Consider the following 21425-nt stretch of genomic DNA (forward strand, 5'->3'; position numbering starts at 1 on the left):
TGAACAAAGCATTTTTTTTTTTTTCCCTAAAGTTTTTATACATTAGCATACTGAAATTAACTTTATTTCTAAAGAGAAAATTGTATCAATAAATGAAGCAATTGTAGGCATATGTCATTGGCAACACCGCCATACTAAAATCTTTTAGGATTTTAAATTGGATATTTCTTCTTCTGTATTACTTATTATGCAATATCAAAAATTGTTCTTCAGAGTGAAGCAGACATTGAGTTTACCAGCTTGGCAATGCAATACTCTGGATCAGGATTAAATCACAAGTTCCCAAGCTAATAGTGTCTGAAAGTGCAGTACATGTAGTGCTTATAAATCATAGCAGGAAAAGCAATCATTTTTCTCTGTTAATACCTTCAGGCTTCAGAAGGAGCAGTCCCCAAAGCAAATCAGTGGTTTAGTCATAGGTTTCATGACAGCATTTAAAAACCAAAGATAAAATTGGGAACTTCAGGCTGTCAGCATCTGAATTTGCAACAAAAATTGTCATTGGGCTGTAGAACTGTTGTAACCTGTCTGGTGAAGTAATGACTGAAATCATCTCAGAATTAGAGCTTGTGCTTTTTATTGGTTTTTTACTTTTTCATAGCTGGAAGGGCACAATGTCTTCTCCAATCTGAGCTCCAGTGAATATGAGCAAGTCCTTGAGATCATCCGCAAAGCCATCATTGCTACAGACCTTGCCCTGTATTTTGGAAATAGAAAACAGCTTGAAGAGCTGCATCAAGCGGGAGCATTAAACCTTAAGAACCAAGCACACAGGTAAAGCAGCAAACCAGATTTAGTTTACTAGAGCATTAGTCTTAGAAAGAAAAACCTTTCTTTTCATAGAAAACAATCAGGAATTGTAAGAGAAAAAAAATAAAAATTCTCTGTAGGCAGTAATTGTCTTACATATGAGATTTCAAACACCCAACTTTGTGTAAAATATGTAATCAAATATATATATATATTTATATTTGCATGTCACGGGCTTTGGATTTCATCTGCTGCACAGTTCACTGACAGATTATCTGCACCAGGAACTTAATGCATAGGCAGTTAAGTAGAAAGAGAAAATCTCTCTACCTTTGAGAAAAGGTAAAGGAAGAAATAAGAGCTTACTTGTAAATTAAGATCTTTGAGATAGAGCTAGTTTTTCTTCTTTTTGGAGTATGTGTTCATTTCTCTTTAAATAATGGAAAGAAATGCAGCAACAGGATATTCCATCTTTCTATTTATAGACTTGTACTGTATTCTCAAAAAAAAAAAATAATGAAGTAGAGGCACAGGAGTGTTTCAAGAGGCATTCTTGTATACATTCCTATAATTCTGCAGAAGAACTCTGGTTGCAAACAATGAAGTAATACAGGTTATATAAAAAAAAAATGTGTGATGCCTTACCCGTAAATCATAAACAAGTGGGGAAGAAACAAGCAAGGTGGGAGAAAATTTGTAGTATTTTTACTTTATTGCTGATTGAACTGAGGAAGGGCATATAAAAACGTTGGGATATGGTAATTAGGTATTTACCAAACTTACAATTTCATGTTATTTTATTCTAGAGATAGAGTGATTGGTCTGATGATGACTGCTTGTGATTTGTGTTCTGTAACAAAGCTGTGGCCAGTTACCAGATTGACAGCCAATGATATATATGCAGAGTTCTGGGCTGAGGTATGTGCATTTTTGTTTTCTCACTTTCTTTTATAAAAGAAAATATCTGGGTAGGAAAATAATAATAATAATAATTAATAATAATAATAATAATAAAAATCAACAGCTACATATTTTCATAACATATTCATTTTAAAGATTGTTCTTTGCAGCCGGCATGTGTTTTATTGTTTTCTTGGAAACTATTTAAAGAGCTAAGTTAGCTTCCTAATTTTCAGGCATCAATTTTTCTCTGTTAAAGATGAATTTAGAAATTATGTCCTAACAGAACTTACAAGAAAATCTGTTTCTTCTTTGAGTCACTAAGAGTAATGCTGTGAAGGATCTATTTGTATTCTAGAAATCCAAAATATGAAAACAGCTTCTGGGCCAACTGCCTTAAAACACACACTTATAAAGCTGCAGTATAAATCCAGGAAATGCTAAAGCAAATACAACAATCTTTTCATTTTTTCTGATCCCAGCATTTGCATCTTTGTGACCCAGCTCAACAACCGGGTCTCAAAGAGAGAGAGCTGATTTTTAATATAGTGAATATTACTCCACAAATAAGATGTACTGAGAATTGACATGACATTGAGCAGTAATCATATCCAGAAATTAAAATACAATCTCTAACATTTCTTATGCTCGGGATGAAATGATTTAATCATTTGATTATTAAAGTGAAAAAGAGACTACTTTAGGGATATAAGGAATAAATTCTGAGCATGTTGCATATAGTTTGTGTGGTTTTAGAAGATATGCTATATTTTCAAGACTGTTATTGCACATGTGTATCATAAAGTGTCCTTTTCTGTTATGTGCCATGTGAAAGTCTAAATAATTCAGTGGGCTTATTTCTGTTTTATATAGGTGTAAAATGGAAAGCAGACCCACAGATTTGATGTAGCATGCATATAGCGTGGAGATTTCTGTTTTGCATGTTGCATGTTTATTAAGAAATTCAAAATGCGCATGGCATGGCATTATTATTATTTAAATTTTCTAGTTCTTTTAGTTATGAAGAGATCAGTCTACGATAAGATGTTTAAAACGTAAAGTTTTTAAGCTCAGAGATGTAGTTCAGTATTCACTTTTTAAAATGTCAGCACTGGAAAGTGAGTGTTCTTATGAGCAATATATTTGAGGCATAATGTTGATGTACCTCACTAATTACACGCTCAACTTGTTTTGCTTACAAGACTTTAAAATAATTTAAAAAATAAAATAAATTTTCACAACTCTTGTGAACTGAGTGGAAAAGGAAGGATCAAGTTGACTTTTCTTACTCAGCAATATTAGAGATGGAATTATGTACGTAACTGAGCCTTCACAGACTTTTTGTTGTTTTTTTATTCGAGTTAATAAAGGTGCATCTTATATTATATTGCTGCTTCATGGAACAAATGTAGATTAGACATTTTTAACAGAAATGGTATTCTTTATTTGCTGTTTTGCTTAATCCACTTTAAGAAGAAATTAATAGGTATATAACAGAAATTGGATACACTGTGATCCATTCAGGATGGCTGACAAATCAACCATAGGTCTAAATGCTTCTGTAAAACAGGAAACCAAGACAAATATAGAGAAAATTCTAGAAAAACTATATGAATATAAAGATTAGATTGAATTTCACTCCAGAAATTGTTACATAACTGGGCGGGAGAAGGTAAATTCTATACACCGGTCACAATGTTGTTCCTAATTACTATTTCAGTTCATAATATGTGGAATGAATTAATCAGTCTTTTTATAATGTTTCTTCTTTATGTAATTGTTAAATAATAAATGCAGAAGATGTTGCAGCAATTTTGTGGTATGCCACACTGATCTTTTTTCATTGAATGAAGCCAAGTATGGCTAGTGTTTTCAGCTAAGATTCACCTTGCTATCGCTTCAGCATGAATCCATACCACAGTCATACAATTTGAGCAAAGTAATACATTTGGTGATCAATTGTATAGGATCAGATAAGTTTGTGTCTACTGTGATCTTTTTGTGGGATATGAGACACTAGGTAGTTATTAAACTTCCTGTGGTGTTTTCTGAAGTGACTTACTATAAGCCCTCCATAGCTGACCACCAAGTATGATATGAACATCTTTGTTAAGAGTTTCTTCAACTTTCTGGTCATGCTTAATACAATGAGGATAAAAGCAGTAATTTTTATCACAAACTTTGTCTAGCAGTGTATCATATACATGTTTGCACACACTGAACACACACACACACAAAATCTTTGTATTTCTAGTACTTGTTTTCCAGCTAAACACTGGCATTGGTGGCCTGGAGTGGTTGTGGTGTCTCATCATATTCAAAACCTGAATGGACAGTCCTGGTCAACTCACTGTAGCTGACCTTGCTGGGGTGGGTGGGTGAGGTGGATTGGGTGATTCCAAGAGCTTCCTTCCAATCCAAACAACTCTTTGATTCTGTGATACCTTTTTCTTTCAAGGTAGAATGATGAACATAATTCTGAGATTTTTTCAGTTTTGGTATAATCAGCCAGATGCTGGATAGCTTCCTCAAAGCTCACTTTTAGTGTTTTCTGGACAGTTGATGTTATGTTAAACAAAGTCCATATCATATGATGCTAAATGGTTTAGTGTTGAGGGTCTTAGCACTGAGAGTATAGTAGCTGCAGACAGTCCTGACCAATTAATAACAGTACTTTAAAAAAATTAAACTAAATTAAATGTTATATACTGGAGGCACACAAAAATAAATTTGCTTACAGATGCTAAACAGCAATTTACTGTCTTTCTTTGCAAGTTTTGACAGTAGAATATGTAACAGACTAGATTTAATGAGTCTATATTCTAACTGCTTGGCGAGAAAAATACTGTTCACAAGAGGATAGGACAGACAGACAATACTTCAGAAGTGGGTTCCTGATTACATCACTTGTTGGTTGACTGCAGCAGGACCATAGTCAATACCTGATATTCAGGCCACATATTCAAGGGGAAAAAAGTCCATAAGCTCACACAAGATCCCATCTTTTCTACAGTCCAGGTAGCTGCAAGGCAATAAGACAGAAAGGTGGTCATTAATGGCTCTACTTAGACCAGAATCAATTTTTTGTATTGCAAACTTCTCTTTGAGTATAGGTGCCAAAATCCTCCCTTGGAAGGGACTTGGGCATTGGTGCTTGGAATTTGGCTTGATAAAATCATATGAGAAAAGAGTAATAACTTGTCTTCTAGAGATGCCTTCACTAACTTTGATTACATTGCCTCCTTGCATTGACTTTGGAAGCCCAGAAATTAGTGGTAGCTAAAAGCAACCGTTGCTACAGCCATTGTTGCCTTTATAACCTCAAGATTAAGCATTATGATGTTTTAACAATGCAGCTGAAGCATAAGTCTATTTGAAAATTTCAACTTGTTACAGAAGTTATCCAGTTACTTATGGATTTGTAAGAAGTGATCGTGTTCAGGCCCAGTACACTGTTCAGAAATGTGCATTGGCTGCTCTGTGAAGGAGACAGTTTTCTCTTGCACTTTACATAGATCTGGTCTTTGGATATATTGCATTTTTTCCAGTATTCCTCTTATGCATGTAGAATAATTAGTGTACTTAAGAAGGCTGTTTGGCAGGCAGCTTTGTAAAAACATGCTCCTCATCTTTGGTCAAAGAGATTGGATTGTTGACTAAGAGGGTACATTATAAATTCATCTGCTTTACTCAGATTTGCCTTGGTTGGGTGAGTTATGCTCTTCTGGTCACTGTATTATAGTACTTTAAATGGGTAACGTTTTCAAAGGTGAGACTATGAATAGAACTGGTCAATCTGATGTATTTTTTGCCATTTGTTGTTGTTGTTTGTTTCTTTCTTTCTTCCAATTGCCTTTTATTATGGATAGGCAAACAAGGACAATATGTGTACATTGGCTCAAAAAAATGACTTTCGGGATCTGTTATTTACATTATCATTTAGGTCAATATATAAAATGAAATACTCCTTAGGCAGTTTTCTGAGATTGCCTTAGACTGGTATGTTGCATTACTTTTAATTCTGGAGTTTTAGATACATATGCAATAGAAAATGGAATAATCCTAATCTCTCTCTTTGCTGTTCTGCAGGGTGATGAAATGAAGAAAACGGGTATTCAACCTATTCCTATGATGGACAGAGACAAGAAAGATGAAGTCCCTCAGGGTCAAGTATGAACTCTCTCTGTAAAATCATACATGTTTTATAGCGTTAATAAAACATGTATGGAAAAACATATATATTACCATATATTGCATTTGATGTTAGGGTATGTGAGCTGCTGAATTCTATGCTTTGTATGCATTTTTTTTGTATTTTATTTATTTTTTAATTAACAGTGGAAAACTTGTTTTCAAAGACATTACTGAAATGATAATAAACTTTTTGCTGCTGTCCTGAATTATATACCTATACATGTTATACATGTTACTGTATAACATAGTTCTATTTCCTATAACATTATAAGGCTTCAGGAGTGATTTAGACATGATACAATATTTCTGCCATGAAAATCATCATGAAATTTCAATGAGAAAAATGAAGTCTGTCTTTTGATTATACCTTAATACTCTTTTTATTCTTGTAATTCCCAATGCAGTGATTTCCAGCTTGTTATCACTCTTACTTCTTTCCCCTTAATAAAAACTCCATGGAGTTGTAGCTGAACTGTAAATAGTTAAAATACTAGCTTGAAAAGCTTTTGGATACAGTATGTTCTTTCTTGTATGGTAAGTGTTTGTAAAAGGAGGTAACAAATACATAGGAATTGCAGTCTCATCATTATATCAAGTCCAATTTTGAAGAAGTATCAAAAAAAAAAAAGACTAAATTTCTGAAAACAGAGGGTCATGAATACTCACCAAAGATTTGAAAAGGCAGATGTATCTTTTCTGGCATATGGTCAAGTATTTAACACATCATGACTTTTTAATGTGCAATTTGGGGCAGGTGAGCGTTGGTATTGGCCAACAGTACATGTGTTAAAGACTATCTGCAAGATAAATGAGCAACAAATCATAGAATCCTACCTGGAATGGTTTTAGTTGGAAGGGTCCTCAAAGATCATCTAGTTCCAACCCCCCTGCCATAGGCCAAGATGCCATACACTAGATTAAGTTGCTCGGGCCTCATCTAACCTGGCCTTGAACACCTCCAGGGATGGGGAATCCACAACCTCTCTGGACAACCTGCTCCAGTGCCTTACCTCCCTCTTAAGTGAAGAATTTCCTCATGACATCTAATCTAATCTAAATCTTCCTTCTTCCAGTTTAAAACCATTCCCTCTTGTCCTGTCAATATCTGATTGAGCAAAGAGTCATTCTCCATCTTTTTTATAAGTTCCCTTTAAGTTCTGAAAGGTCACAATGGGGTCACCCTGGAGCCTTCTCTTCTGTAGGCTGAACAGCCCCAGCTCTCTCAGCCTTTCTTTGTAGGAGAGGTTCTCCAGCCCTTTAGTCATCTTTGTGGCCCTCCTGTGGACCTGCTGTAACAGCTCCACATCCTTGTGGTGGGGGCACCAGACCTGGACGGAGTACTCCAAGTGGAATCTCACAAGGGCAGAGACAAGGGGTCTGTTGTCTGTTTATATACATATATACATACATACACATATAAGATTTTATTTACTTTTAGTGGCCTCTGAGACTTTAATTGTCAATGTCTATCACTTACAAAGTATTTCATGAACTGTGAAGGGAATGATAATTCTAAAATAAACTAGAAACAGCAAACTATCAAAATGCTGTAGATTAATTACTTGTTAAGCAAGACTATAGAAATTTTCATATTCTGAAAAATAACCCTGTATGTTATCTCATATTTCAGCATAAAATCTATTACTCTTATTATAGTAAGGAGTTGGCAGTAATTTATTAAATTCATGTGTCACGGGTAAGCCTCGTAGAAGAAGAAACATTTTTCTGTACTTGGTTTATTTTTCCCCACACTGTATTAGTTATCTTTGAACATCTTGACAAGTACATGGTATTACAGTACATATAGTACTTACTCTTCTGGGTATTTATGAAAAAATTGTTAATGGGGTGAAAGTACAGGTCTAAGAAGTAAGCTATTTTTTTTCTCTTTTAAAGAGAAGTGTAATCTTCATAGGTTCTTTTACATTGTGCTCTGTTCTGTGCTTCTTAATAGTATAACAGTAAAATATTAAAGAGGTTAAAAGTCAACTTCAGAGTGTAGTTGCAGCTGCTATATCTCACAACAGTGCTACAGCAAAACGTCAGATTTAGGACATACATAGTTCTGTGAAAGTAACCGTTCTTATATTTCTGCAGAGACAGAAGAATTTAATGGAGCATTATCATCCATTTCCTTGGGCTCTAACAGAAAGTATTAATGAGTTTAGGATCCCATATTTTTATGTGAATTTTAATTAAAGCATTAACACCTTATTTAAATGACAATGATGTTTAGGGAATGAAGATTTGTATAAACATGCAGTCTCAGAAAAAATAATTATGCCTCAAATGTTCATCTTTGATGAGAATAGTTTTGTGGTTGGCTCTTTCACTGGTTGAAAGATACTCATTTAGGTGGTTGGATCAGTTGCCCTTTGCAGTACATATCATGTAGGGTCCCTGAGTTTGGTGTCTTCCTACTGTGGAGCCTGTGCTGAGGATTTGTTCCTTACTCAGTAAGGATTCTCTCACCTTCTTTTCTGCCCCTTCCTTGAGAATTTAATCAGTGTTTTGGATTACACCAAGATTGCATGCTTTTGAAGGGTGTTTTATGCTTTGGCTTCCATTGGACCTGTAAATGTCTCTCATCATCACAGCCTAAGAATTTTGGAACCTGTGGGGAAAATAGAAATGACAAAACAATGCAGTGACCTGAAAAACTCTTTAGATAAGCAAGTCAAGGCAACCTGAGTAATGAAGGAGTGATAAATGGCTCACAAGATCCAACCATTCACAACTTAACTCAGAAATATATTTAGGTTGAAAATTGGAAGTTTTATTTTAATAAAAAAAAAAAAAAAAAAAAAAGAGTGATTTCTTATTTGAAATGCTTCAGTCTGAGCAATAAAGATCCAGCTCTTAAATCTATAAATATGTTTAATATGCACAATGGAATAGACAGTAGCAATTTGTTTCAGAAACAGAAGATATTTTCTAGCTCTTTCTTCTTATGCATCTTAGGATATACATATGCTTCCTCTCCTGCAGTGACTTCAGTGGATTACTTATTCCTGAGTGAACTTTCTCTCTGGCCATAGCAACATAAAACTCAGTCTAGAATTAGGTATTCAGGCAATCTAATCCTTTTACCAAAGGATTTGTGTCTGGTCAGAAATCTAAACTCTTGCAAAGAGATATTTTTAATTAGCTTGTCTTTATTCAGAAACTAAATCCATTCAGCCTGTTAATTTTTTTTTCTCCTTGATTGATGTACATTTTAAGAGTTTTCAGTTTCTTAAAGGACATATTTTGTTTTAAATACCAGAGTTCCAAAACCAAGGTTTGTTGCATTATGTTATAAACTGATTTAGTTTGGTTGAAATCTTTCACATTTTGCAATGAAAACTCACTTCTCAATGAGCAGGAAGGTCTACAGTGTGACTGTATCTAAAGTCCCATTTATAATTTTGGATAGATATAGAGCAAATCTGATATTTTCTAGTAAAATAAATACCCCCTTAACAAAAACAAACAAACAAGCAAATAAAAACACTCAATACATAGGATGAAAACATGAAAACAATGCAGTATGTGAAATAGAAATTTATTTATTTATTTATTTTAAATGATGAACAGATGTGACTGCTGTGTGCTTTGCCTTATGGTCTTCTGCATTTTGTTTCTATTGGTTACACCATAATTATTGTAACACAGACTGCTGGGTTCTTAGTCCTTTTTAGGTCCTCTTAGGTCTTAGGTCTTCCTTCTAGGTCTTAGGTCAAAGCAATGTCTTTTTTTTTTTCTTTTCTTTTCTTTTTAAGTACAAAATGGACTTATTTACGTAGCAATATGGGAGGAATCTCTCTGTTAGTGGAAGTGAGGAGAAGAGTTGATTTTTTATTTCTGAATAAGGGCCAATCTTTAGACTGTTAAGAGATTTTTTTATCAAATGCTTTGGTTTCAGTACAACATGCGGTATTTCACTAAGACGCATTTAAAAACTCTCCCAAGGGGATCATAGTTGACTACAGTGACTACCATGAGAGTCTGGGGTAAATGAATGATGTTATAGTGAATCTGAATTTAAACTTCCATCCTTGGTTATAGATAAGTAGCATTTTCTAAAAATTCCCATGTGTCATGGTAAATCACCTGTAACATGATAGCTGCCATAAGGCTCTCAGCCTATGTGAATCTGATATCATTGAAAATGTGCTAAATGTGCTTGTTCTCTGAACAGATTTATATGATAATGGTAAAAATATATCTCTCCACTACATACATGAAAAGAAAACAGAAACTTTATGAAGGTTTGAAGACTGTAGCATTTCAAGTAAATTGAGCTATGGAATACATACATCAGAAAAATCCAGAGGAATATTTTGGAAACCATATTTTGGAAATGCTGCACAAATTTCCTGCTTTCATTTTTATTTATTTATTTATTTTTTCTATCACAAGAATAATGTCTGTAGAAATGACTCTGCCACCTACACCTATTTTCTGCCACTAATGCTACCAAAAAGCCAGAGAGATACTGAGCAAATCAATTAAATCAATAGAATAGTAAAAGGTCTTGTAGATAGCAGGTCTGCTGTCTGAAGCAGCCACCATAATCATTGGAGAGAGTCATGCAAGCAACTTGCAGTTGTCAAGCACTTCCCTGTTAAAGTTCATTCTTAGTCTTCAGATATTAAAATGAGAGGCAGAAGTATGAAGTCCTAAAATAAAAGTAATTAAATAGGTAGTCAACAGCTTTACTCTAGTTGGCTGTTAATTTTTAGTATTTTAATTTGGCAGCAATTAACTATTCTTTTTTTCATTGCTGTTTTTCATAGATTGGGTTCTACAACGCTGTAGCCATCCCATGTTACACGACACTTGCACAAATCTTTCCTCCAACTGGGCCACTACTCCGAGCATGCAGGTGAGTAAATGTGCAAGTTTTTGCATAGCAGGTAGCTTGGTTAAAGAAAAAACAAACATGCTTGACTAGTTTGTCTGGAAAAACAAACCTTTAATTTGAGGATTTGCATGCAGATAAAGGGGGATATATATATCTCATATTAATCTATGCAGAAACCCAGAGGCAATAACTACTGGCTGGGACTATACAATGCAGATCTACAGATACAGTTGATTAAAATGTGTTTGATGCCAAAAGTACTCAGAGAGAAACAGTTTCAGTAATTATGTATCTCCATCTATGTTGCTTCAGTGCAGTTTCACTGTGTCCTTTTTACTTCAACATAGTTCTCACAAATAAGATTGGCACAAAATAAGAATTCTGTTTCATTAAAAAAAAAAAAAAAAGTTTTTTGCATGTGGCTTTATTCATGTAAGAACATTCCTAAAAAAAAAAAACAACAAACAAACAAAAAAAAACCAGCCAACTTAGACTGGTCGGTAATTTGGAGTATAAAGGTAGTACCACTGGGATATGGAAAAGGCAAATGCAACTTTCTTTCTAAGCATTAAGGATGTATCTTGGGATCTTCTGGAGGAGAGGAAAATGTTCTTCACCAATTGATTGCTTCTATCCTGGAATGATGGTGGATCACTTTGTAGGTAGTTCAGTCCACTAGTTATATCCTGGACTTCAGCAATTTTCACTGACACAATGTATCTTGACATTGATATGCTTCACAGAAATGTTCCAGTTTCAGGTTAATCAGTATTCTCTAAGGAAAGCAGTTGGTTGGTAAATTGTCAGCATTCTTTAGTCACATCCAAGAAGAAGTTAAGTTTCTTAAAAGCATCTCTCTCATAAACTTTTTTTTTTTTTTTTTCTTTTTCTTTTTCTGTTGTGGTCCTGGCTTGCATTGAACTTTTTCTTTGTCACTTTCCTGACCTTGTGTACTATGTGAAGTAACAGAAAAATGCCCACTGTATACAAAACATGGTGAAATTTTAGATTTATTAGTTTCTGGACAATAGTGGAATGCAAACCACTACCTCATGTACATGTGAACTTGCAGTTTGTATTCTCTCCAACCTAATCTGTTCTCATTTCCCTCCTGCCTGCTTCTAAACAAAGAAAATTTTTCATCCTTCTCAAAATCTTTTTCAAATCCTAAGAAATCCAACCTGCCCTCATCTTCTGCATATCAAGGTGAGGCTGTCAGTAACCTTTTTTGGTTATCCCAGACTACTGCTGTTTACACCAGGTAGTCTTATGTCCTACCATGTTTTTATTATTACACTCATTTTTGTTTTTCAGTGAAGTTTTGTTGTATTTCCTTCAAGTTTGGAGACCTTCAGTCTTGTTTTCAGATGTGAGATATTAAAGTCACCATTAAAACGTTTGGGAAACTTTAAACAGCTTTCATCATTTTTGTTCATTTGGTCCTCTGGATGTCAGTTGAAGTTCAACCCATGTCGTGTGTTTGCAGAGTTAGTGTTTCATTAAGATTTCAAGTAGACAAGAGGTTTTTAGAGTTGGCTTCATTAACGTCAACCATCACAAAATTTAACACAGTGGTTAGCAAAATAATTTCGTTTCCAGCCAGATACTATTTCATATAGCTATGAGAAGATTATATAGCTCTGTACAGAGGGGCAAATGACTATGTTATGAAAAACGGTGAGTATCTAGGAGTAGTTAATTGTCAGTTGTCTCTAAGTTCCCCCTACTGGTCATGGCTTTGCAATCCCTAGATGGATAGGGAAGAAATACTACATCAGATTAGAAACTACACCACTGTAGTTATTGCATTAGTGCCTCTACAGCTGGAATTTTGTTTAGTGTATATGCTTTTAGAAGAGTAGATAAAGATACTAGCAAATAAAAGAAGATTAAGAAAGAACCCGAAGAATGAGGTCTTGGTAGCGAGACTAAAAAATTTGAGAGAATGACAAAGGCTGTCTCCATGGAAAGCTTTCTGATTAGACAAAGCTTATTAATTTAGCAGATAATGTGTTTGGACTATGTGTTTGTAAGCTGAAGCCCAAATGTTCAAACAAGGAGTATGGTGAATACCTTTTTTTAACATTTGGAATAACATCAGTTGAAGATCATAAACCAAATTATGGTATACTTTTTAAATATGCTAGGTAAGAGGGATACACGAGTGATGTACAGTAACCATGATGAAAATGCTGAGGCCTGTCTTCTCCAGTCAGGGTAGACAATACTTAGTAGTGTCTTTTGTCCTTAAAAGTTATGAAAGTAACAGTGTGCAGAAAATAATAGGCAGTAATTTGTTGTCCTAAATTGAGTATTATGGAAGTATTCATAAGTGCATATTTTAGTAGTTCCATCAATTGTAATACAGTATTAAACTCTTTAGTTTCAAAATTCTGCAAAGTGTGTTTCTATCAAAGTCCAAATTTTGTGTTGGAATTCAGAGTTACAATACAGGGTAGGAATGTGTACTCCCTGAGCCATGTTGACCTAATATACACTTGTTGATAGTTTGATTATAGATAATTGAATCATGTGTACTCTGACAAATAAAGAAGAGTTGCTTTCAGTATGAAATCACAGAACATGAAGTAAACTATAGAACTACTTGTAATCCTTTCAGTCTTTACAAGGTTGACTCATCCAACTACTTAACTGAGAGGTAGTCTCAAATCTTGGAAGTTTTCTAATTGCTGGATTTGTAATCTTTTTTTGAAGGTATGTTGTTTGGCTCTATGGATAGTTGAGAACTAAATGGTCACTTACTTGGTTCATATAACTGGAACACAGATTCTGTGTTGCATAACCATGTTTTCAATCAGAAACAGTTTCATACTGTTTACATGGACTAAACAGTGTCAAGTATAATGCAAAGCATTAGAAATGCAGTGGTTCTTACTATGAGTGTTTTCACTTGCTTGTTTCTACTCAGGCCAATTAATATTATCAAACTGCTTAACATGTATGTGGATTTTGATTTATTTATTTTTACTACATACTTGTCAACATCTGGTTATAATTTGACTCCTAAAGTCTGTATCCATATGCTTCTAACATTCCACCTTCTACTGGAAGGTGCCCCTGCCCATGGCAGTGGGGGTTGGAAATAAATGATATTTAAGGTCCCTCCCAACTCAAAATATTCTATAATTATACAAAAATGTATTGCAGAGCCTTTATTGTTAATGAAGAAAACCCACTGATGAAAGTAAAGAAAGTTCTGTTACTAGCACAGTCAAATGGGAGGTCTTAAAAATGGGTTTGTAGGTACTGTAGAATCATTTGTGTAAGCCTGCCAGTATCTTTGCTAAGTAGTAAGCATTCATCTTAATGAGAACTGAAGCTGAGAAGCTAGGTTGAGTGGTTAGGATGGCACAGCATCACCTCAAGGATCAAGGTTCTTGGAAGACCCATATCTTTTGATTTCTAGCCACATAGACTTAGTTTCAAAAGCGAATTGTAATATTTGATGGTCCATCTTTCAGTACTCAACAGAAGGGATGTAAAGTTGAATTTTAATGTATCAAGCATCCACATATGCTTATTTTCTATATGGAAAGTCTATCATACTTCTGAAAGTTAAGGACGAACGTGTTTTCAGTAGTAAGTTTCTCTGCAAAAGGTGTGATGTCTGTAGTAATATCAACCAGTCTCCTGGTGTATGTTATATGAATGTTTTCTGTTCTAGAAATTGCAGTTATTGCTTTGAACTCATATATGATACTGATATTTCTGAAAGCTACAATGACATCATCTCTGTATGGCACAGCTCTGTACAGACCCAGCTTTCCACCCTGATCTTGTGCATTCCTTAATTTAGATTACAGTGATGCAGAACTGGTGCGTGGATGTATGGATGGAGTTTAAGATTTCCATAAGACTAAAGAGCTTTCTGAAAATTTATACCCTGGCTTAATGACTTCTGATTAACAGTTTGATAGCTTTAGAACTTAACTGCTCTGACTTGGTATTACCCTCTGCAAACCCTCCTGAAGTGATCTGTTTGTGAGGATTGAGGAGAAAACATTGAGAGTTCAGATGTGGAGATGCAGACTAGACATTTAAGGACACAGATCTGACTTCAACTCCCTAATTACTAAAATGTATGTTCCTGCCAGTTTTAGGTTACTCCAGAGTGTTTCAAATGGCTGATTTTGCACTACAGATTTCTTTTTCTTTTTTTTTTTTATTTTCTTTTTTTTTTTTTTTTTTTAAGTGGCAAATGTTATTCAGTGTCATGAGAGGAACACAGCCTCATTCCTGTTTGGTACTGCCTCAGCTGCTGACTGGACCGATTTTGATATCACCCCTTCACTAGCAGTGCTCATTCTTGGAATGCAGTGTTTAAACTGCTGCGTCCTTGAGTCATTTGGAATGCAGACACCAGCTGCAAATAATAGCAACAGAAGCAGCCAATGCAGCATTTCAGCATCAAGGTTTTTATTTTGAGAGTCTCCTAGCATTTATTCCAGACATTTGGGAGCCAGGGCTTCCATGGGAGTACAAAGGCAAATGAATCGTATTATCCACACCTTTAAATAAGTAAATAAATAAATGTAAATAATAATAATAATAAAAAGAATAAGTCACCAATTTCCCTGAGGTAAGGTAGTATCTAAGAATCTAGAAGGTCATCTTCTCTGATAATTTATTCCACATTTTTAAATACTCTGTTTTCTATAATATATTTATTTTCTTATTGAAAATATTTCTTAGTATGTTGTGTATTCTTTGTGGATCAAAACTACCAGCCACCTGTGTTATAGTTTCCAGAATAATTCATATGATTGTTTTGTAGCTTACTAGGCCTACCAAAGTGACAAATCTGTAACGGTATATTTATTTTGAGGATGAGGCAAAGTGATTTTTTTTTTCTTTAATTCCGACCAAATATTTTAAAACACTTTTCCATGTGTCCAGTTCAGGTGTCTGAATTGTTCCTGAAGTACATACAATTTACAAATTTTTTGGCTTCAATTCTCCTCATTACTTTCCCAGTTTTGGGAAAGGGAGCTAGGAATACTGATGGTTTGGTTTTTCTAATCGTTGGTACTTGATTGTATTAGCTGAGATTCAGTGCCTTATTAACGCTGTCTACGTGTCTTCTAGTTGGCCTGGAGCACTAGAAGACCAGGTTTCCATCTCCCTGCAGAAATGGTGTAGCTGTTCCCCTAGAGGGCACCAGGTTTCTTTGGTAGACTTCATCAGATCCTTCCTTTCCCAGCCCCAGACAGTGCAACATTTTCTCTTCTTACCTGTTCACTATGATTCCAGCTCATTATTTACTGTGTTTTATCAGCTGTTTCAGCAAAACAGTGACATAAAAATCAGAAGAGTTCTGCCACATATAATCAGACATAATATAATAACATGACACACAACATGTAGGACCTTCATAGGTTTACCATTCTGTTTGTTTACTAAAGATGTTTAAGGGCCATCTGAGCTTGCTCTTTGTCTCTGTGTTAGAGAATGGAATGTTAGATTTGGACCAAAGGTTGCAAAGTATGGTCCATTACTGGATATCATCAACACTGACTTATAAGTCACTGCAATGATACTAGTGTACACCAAGAAAGATTATGGGTCTGTACTCCCTTTGGATCATTAGAATGACCATTAGAATATTACCAGCTTAATTTCTCAATATTTTATGGCTCACAAACTAAAATTTAGTCTTGGGGGTTGTCCAGGCTGTGAAACACCAAAAAAATAAATAAAATCTGTCTCAAGTACTCTTGTTATGGAAGATTGATAGTATGATCACCACATTAGCAATTGAAAGTTGACACTATGATGTTGTCATGCAACATATTATATACTGTCAGGCAGCCCTTGTGAAGAAGTTTCAGAAGACCTAATTTGATTCTGTGGTTTCCGATGAGGGAAGTTTCCTGGCAAGGGTACTAATCTCTGTGATGTTTTTAAAAAGGGCCAGAGCACGCTATTGTAAAATCCCTGAAGTCTGAAGTGAGGAAGACTGTTTGTCTGCAGACTGCTGTTTCAGAGTCTCTGCGGACATGGTTCCAACTGGGTTTTCTCTGTATCTGTGAGGGCTCCAAATCTGTAATGGAAACAGATGCTAACCTCTAGCTCCAGGGCTTACTCTGGGGAAAGGGTGCCATAGGTTTATACATAGTCAACTAGTCACACAGAATTATAAAATGGGATAACTGAAGGCAAAGGGTGAAAGAATATAATGAAGATAAAAGCTTGATGACATAATGGCACTTACATACAGCATAAAGCCACACCTCGAGGTATAATACAGCAGACAGTATTATTAAGAAGAAATCCCAGTAAGCTTATGAACAGTGTTTTACCTCTTTGACTCTTTTGCATCTCCAGGGACAATCTCAACCAATGGGAAAAAGTAACGAGAGGTGAGGAAGCCTCTATATGGATTCCCACCCAGTCCATTACTCCTGGGACTTCAGATTCGCTTCCTGTGAAGATTGATGACTGAACAGCAGCAACAGATTGCTTTAACCCTAAGAGCATCCCTTCTTGCTTTGGGGGTTATTTTTTGTTTGTTTTGTTTTTATTTGACAAAGGAAAAAGAAAAGCTACAAAATGCTAACTTTCAGAAGCAGATCTGCCAATGAAGGTAACACCCATGGAGTTGTCTCAGCTAAGCAACTCTGGCAGCCAGTCTCCTGACCTACACCAGTGACACAACGTGAACAGAGGGAAAATGACAACCCAGATTTTTTGGAATCAGCTATCAAAAGAAAACTTACGACTTGTGAATATAAAAGACTGGCCTTATCTCATGGGCTACATTGCTGAGGCCTTAATTTAAAACTGATGGGGGAAAAAAATCTTAGGGGGTACTTCTAAATTGTATCTTTCTAGTAAGGGTTTCAATGGTACTTTTATTATACTGTACTGTGGCTGGCTTTAACACCAGTGTCACTTGGGAGTTCTTGGCTATAAATAGAACAATATATCCATTGCTATTGTGAATGTTTATGTGTGATCTACTTGTAATCAGTTTGAACTCCAGCAGAATCCTTGGAGACTATAATTCATGCTTAGGTTACGGTGAATTCTCTTGCTGCAAACAAAAGAAAACCAACATTCAGGTTAAAGGTTTACAGTACTTCATTAAGCATCATGATGCAAACTGTCTGTCACTCACAAGGCAAATGTTGAAAGAACTAGTGATGATGCTTTGTTCTTCAGAATGATTTATCAACCTAGACAACTCCTCCCTTTAAACACTGGAAGTGCTGGATGTTTATCTCCAATAAGGAGAGATGTAGGCATAGTTTCAGGTTGGAGTTTTTGTATCCATAGTGACAGAAGCATCAGATTAAAATTTAAATGTGACAGCAAAGATTTCCTTGCCTAGCTCACAAATACCTAAAGTCATCATGTTTACTTCTACCTGTTGAGTTGTATTCTAAAATGTATTAGAAACATCAGAAGTATGCTATCTGCTGGGAACAAAAGCCCTGTCAGAAAAGTCAGGTCTCATAAGAAAAATTGTGGTACCATCACAATAAATCAAAAATGTTTTTGTATAGACTAGCTCTTGTGTTGCACAGTAACACTGCATGTCTTCTTCTACTCTTTATCCCTATCCCAAGATAAGTGAAATTAGGAAACTTCTCCCTTTTTGTTTGCTTTTTTTTCTTAGTTCAGCAAAATTTCCAGACTTAGAACTGCTTTTCTCAAAGAAATAACAGCTGACAGAAGAAAAGTACTCTAAAATACTGTGTTTACAGTTCTGTGTTTCAGTTGGGCTTCAGCCTTACAAACTTATGCACAGACTTTAAGACCTTACATTTAATGCCACTCTTCTGAATTTAGTGCAATTGTACAAAGTATGTTTCAAGAACTCTTAATTTGCCTTCATCTTTCTCTTAAAAATAATGATCCACACAGTAAGTGAAAAAGTCTTTGTATACCTTTCACATACAGCCTATACTGCATTATATGCTTTTTCACAGATAGTAATACATTGTTGTAGTGGTTCTGTGATAACATGGCCATTTGTGTAACTGCAACTAATAACAGTAGCAACTTAAAGACAGGATGCAGGTTCTCTTTTTCCTTCTCACACTTGTTGAGCTGTATTGCTCTAATAAGCATGTCATCTTCTGTGTTTTATTTAAATGACATTTAAATTACTCTTGAGTTTTGCCTTCTGTTATGGTCGAGCACATACCAGTATGTGTACATGTGTACAGTATGTGATGCATAATCACATAATGTATAAATGCACCTAAGCCTTTGCTGTACATAGATATCCCAGAGGTCAAGAATTCAATATGAAATTATCTTATTTGTATAATACAGGTTACCTAGCAGCAGCCCCATAATTCTTTTCAGGTGCTTTGCTAATTCTAAGTGCAGAAATTCATTTCTAACCACAGTAAATTAGTCATTTTGGATTATTAAAAAAAAAAAAAAAAAAAAGGAAATACCAAAGTAGAATAAATAGTATCTTATGTTGTTTTCTGCTTTATTACTTAGTAGTTCTGCTTTAATCATGCAGATACAGACTTTCATTTGCTGAGTACTATATACACAATCAATCATTCTAATTCACATGGAAATTTATCTAAATCTACGGTGACCACAAAATACTCTCTGAAATTCAGATATGCTACCAACTGAACTGAACATTTTTCCTTCATGGGTTAAGTATATTTGCTGTTCTTCTTAGAATGATGATCTTACAAGCTTTGCAAAAATATCACAGATCACACTGTGTCTGTGTTAAGCAAAGTTTTAATTCATTTTCTAGTCATTGCTGGTAAAGACAACTTGGCCAGTTCTGTTACTTACTATTCAGAATATTTGACATATCACATGGTATGTTATGTTTTTAAGTTTATAAGTACTGATATGGAACATAGTTCCCTAACAAATTCATCGCATTGGCCATAAGTTGTTTTATTAATGTCGCAAGTCCATCAGATTTTTTTTTTTTCTAATGTGGAACTATCTGAAACATTTAAAATATATGTTTATTATAGTATAATGTTCACTAAAACTAAAAACTTCAGTTACAGTGGTTGTGGATTGGTGTATGAAAGGAGAAAAAATCATGACAAAAAGTTAGTTTTTGTCTGTAGCTATAATAACAAAATTAGCAATAGTGGGCTACATTTTCTAAGCAAATTTAGTCTCAGCATTTAAAGAGTACAGATTCCGATGTAACTTTTTGTAGGAAAAAAACAAACAAACAAAACAAACAAACAAAAAAAAAAAACACTAAAATCAGTACTCCCAAAGTCAAACCCACCAAAAATTGAAACCTTGAAGTTGCATTTGAATTTCACAACTCAAGTACATGTTGAGATTTAATTGTTCAGAAGCGTGGACTTGAAATCACAAATCTGTTCATTAAGTTAAACTGCCAAAAGCCATTTTTATTCTGCTAAAACCTGATGTTGTACAAGATCAATAAGAACATATAAAAAATAATAAAAAAATAACAAGAACAACAACAACAAAACACAGATTTTTTTTCCTAGAAGTGTTAGACTTTGCATTCCCAGAACACCATTACTTTTGTTAGTGATTTCAATGGATTTTTGCTTCTAAGCCCAGGAGAAGTAAAAGGACTATCTGAAGCCATATCTGAGCATTTATAATATATTGTGAAATGATGTCTGAAAGATAGGCACTAAGGGAGCACTAAGTTCATGTAGCATGGTATTCATCTGAGATGTTGCATATTTTATTACAGCAATGTCAGAAATTCCATTGTTATAATTAATCTATGAATTTTGTAATGTAGTACAACATCTTGCTGTAATGGTTCAACTCATGGCAGTACTTTTTTAAATAAGTGATCTATTTTTAGTAAGTTATTCCCTTAGTGAAATGCAGTAGTGTTTTTAGTAGGATTATATGCTAAAATATATTTACATTGGAGGAGACATGCAGTGTAGAATTCATCGTTTTGTGTGGCACAGACTTCCTTCATGTGTTTAAATGTTAAACAGTGTAATCAGTTTGCTGTGACTGCATTTAGACCATTTAGTGTTAAAATCGTAGGGATTGCAAATAGTACTATTCATGTTAAAAATAGAGATTGTTAGATGCTCAAAACAATTATGACCCTCTTGAAATAATGCATTTGCCTCTAACACTGTGATACAGGAACAATTCTGTGAAGTGGTACAATTCATTTGTTCATTCTAAATACAGAAGAGACTTTCTGCACACTACTACAAGGAAGTTCATGTTCAAATTTTAGGTTTTATATCCCAATCTAGCAAAGGCACATTACAACACTTGTTTTCCTTTCTGACCAAAAACTGTGCTCGATTGTAATACGGGTGTATACTCTGTCAAAACAAAAACAACAACAACAAAAAGCAAAACAACAACAACAACAAAAAACACAACCTAAAACTATGGACTGCTTTCTAGGGTAGGTCAAACTGATTTGTAGAGTAGATTCATATATATTCAGAATTCAGGTTGGGCTGTTATGTGAATAAGAAAGAACTTCAAGGTAACATTCAACTTTACTACATTTAGTGAGCTGAAAGATTTGTTTTATATATATATATATTTACACACACATATATATATATATGATACATATAAACTATCTTTGTAAAAATAAAACAAAAAATATGCAAGTGCAATAATTTAAAGAGGTCTTAACTTTGCATTTATAAATTATAAATACTGTACATGGTGTGTAATTTTTTTCATGTATTCATTTGCAGTCTTTGTATTTAAAAACAAACCTAAACCTTTACTATTACGT

At 34.6% G+C, this 21425-nt stretch overlaps 1 protein-coding gene across 5 annotated transcripts in view; it reads left to right on the plus strand.

Moving 5' to 3' along the window:
• Nucleotides 1-21009, plus strand: part of PDE10A (phosphodiesterase 10A) — a 368478-nt gene extending 347469 nt beyond the window's left edge. For 4 of the 5 annotated variants that reach the window (XM_035320291.1, XM_035320290.1, XM_035320292.1 and 1 more), the window contains 5 exons: nucleotides 602-774; nucleotides 1557-1668; nucleotides 5740-5820; nucleotides 10623-10711; nucleotides 17036-21009. In XM_035320291.1, the coding sequence (XP_035176182.1) occupies nucleotides 602-774; nucleotides 1557-1668; nucleotides 5740-5820; nucleotides 10623-10711; nucleotides 17036-17153 (573 nt within the window). In that variant the 3' untranslated portion in view covers nucleotides 17154-21009. The remainder of the gene's footprint in view (nucleotides 1-601; nucleotides 775-1556; nucleotides 1669-5739; nucleotides 5821-10622; nucleotides 10712-17035) is intronic. The other variant, XM_035320289.1, reaches the window with a different exon arrangement.
• Nucleotides 21010-21425: the final 416 nt, after the last annotated feature.

The sequence above is a fragment of the Oxyura jamaicensis genome, chromosome 3 (genome assembly GCF_011077185.1).
Source record: "Oxyura jamaicensis isolate SHBP4307 breed ruddy duck chromosome 3, BPBGC_Ojam_1.0, whole genome shotgun sequence".
Lineage (NCBI taxonomy): Eukaryota > Metazoa > Chordata > Aves > Anseriformes > Anatidae > Oxyura > Oxyura jamaicensis.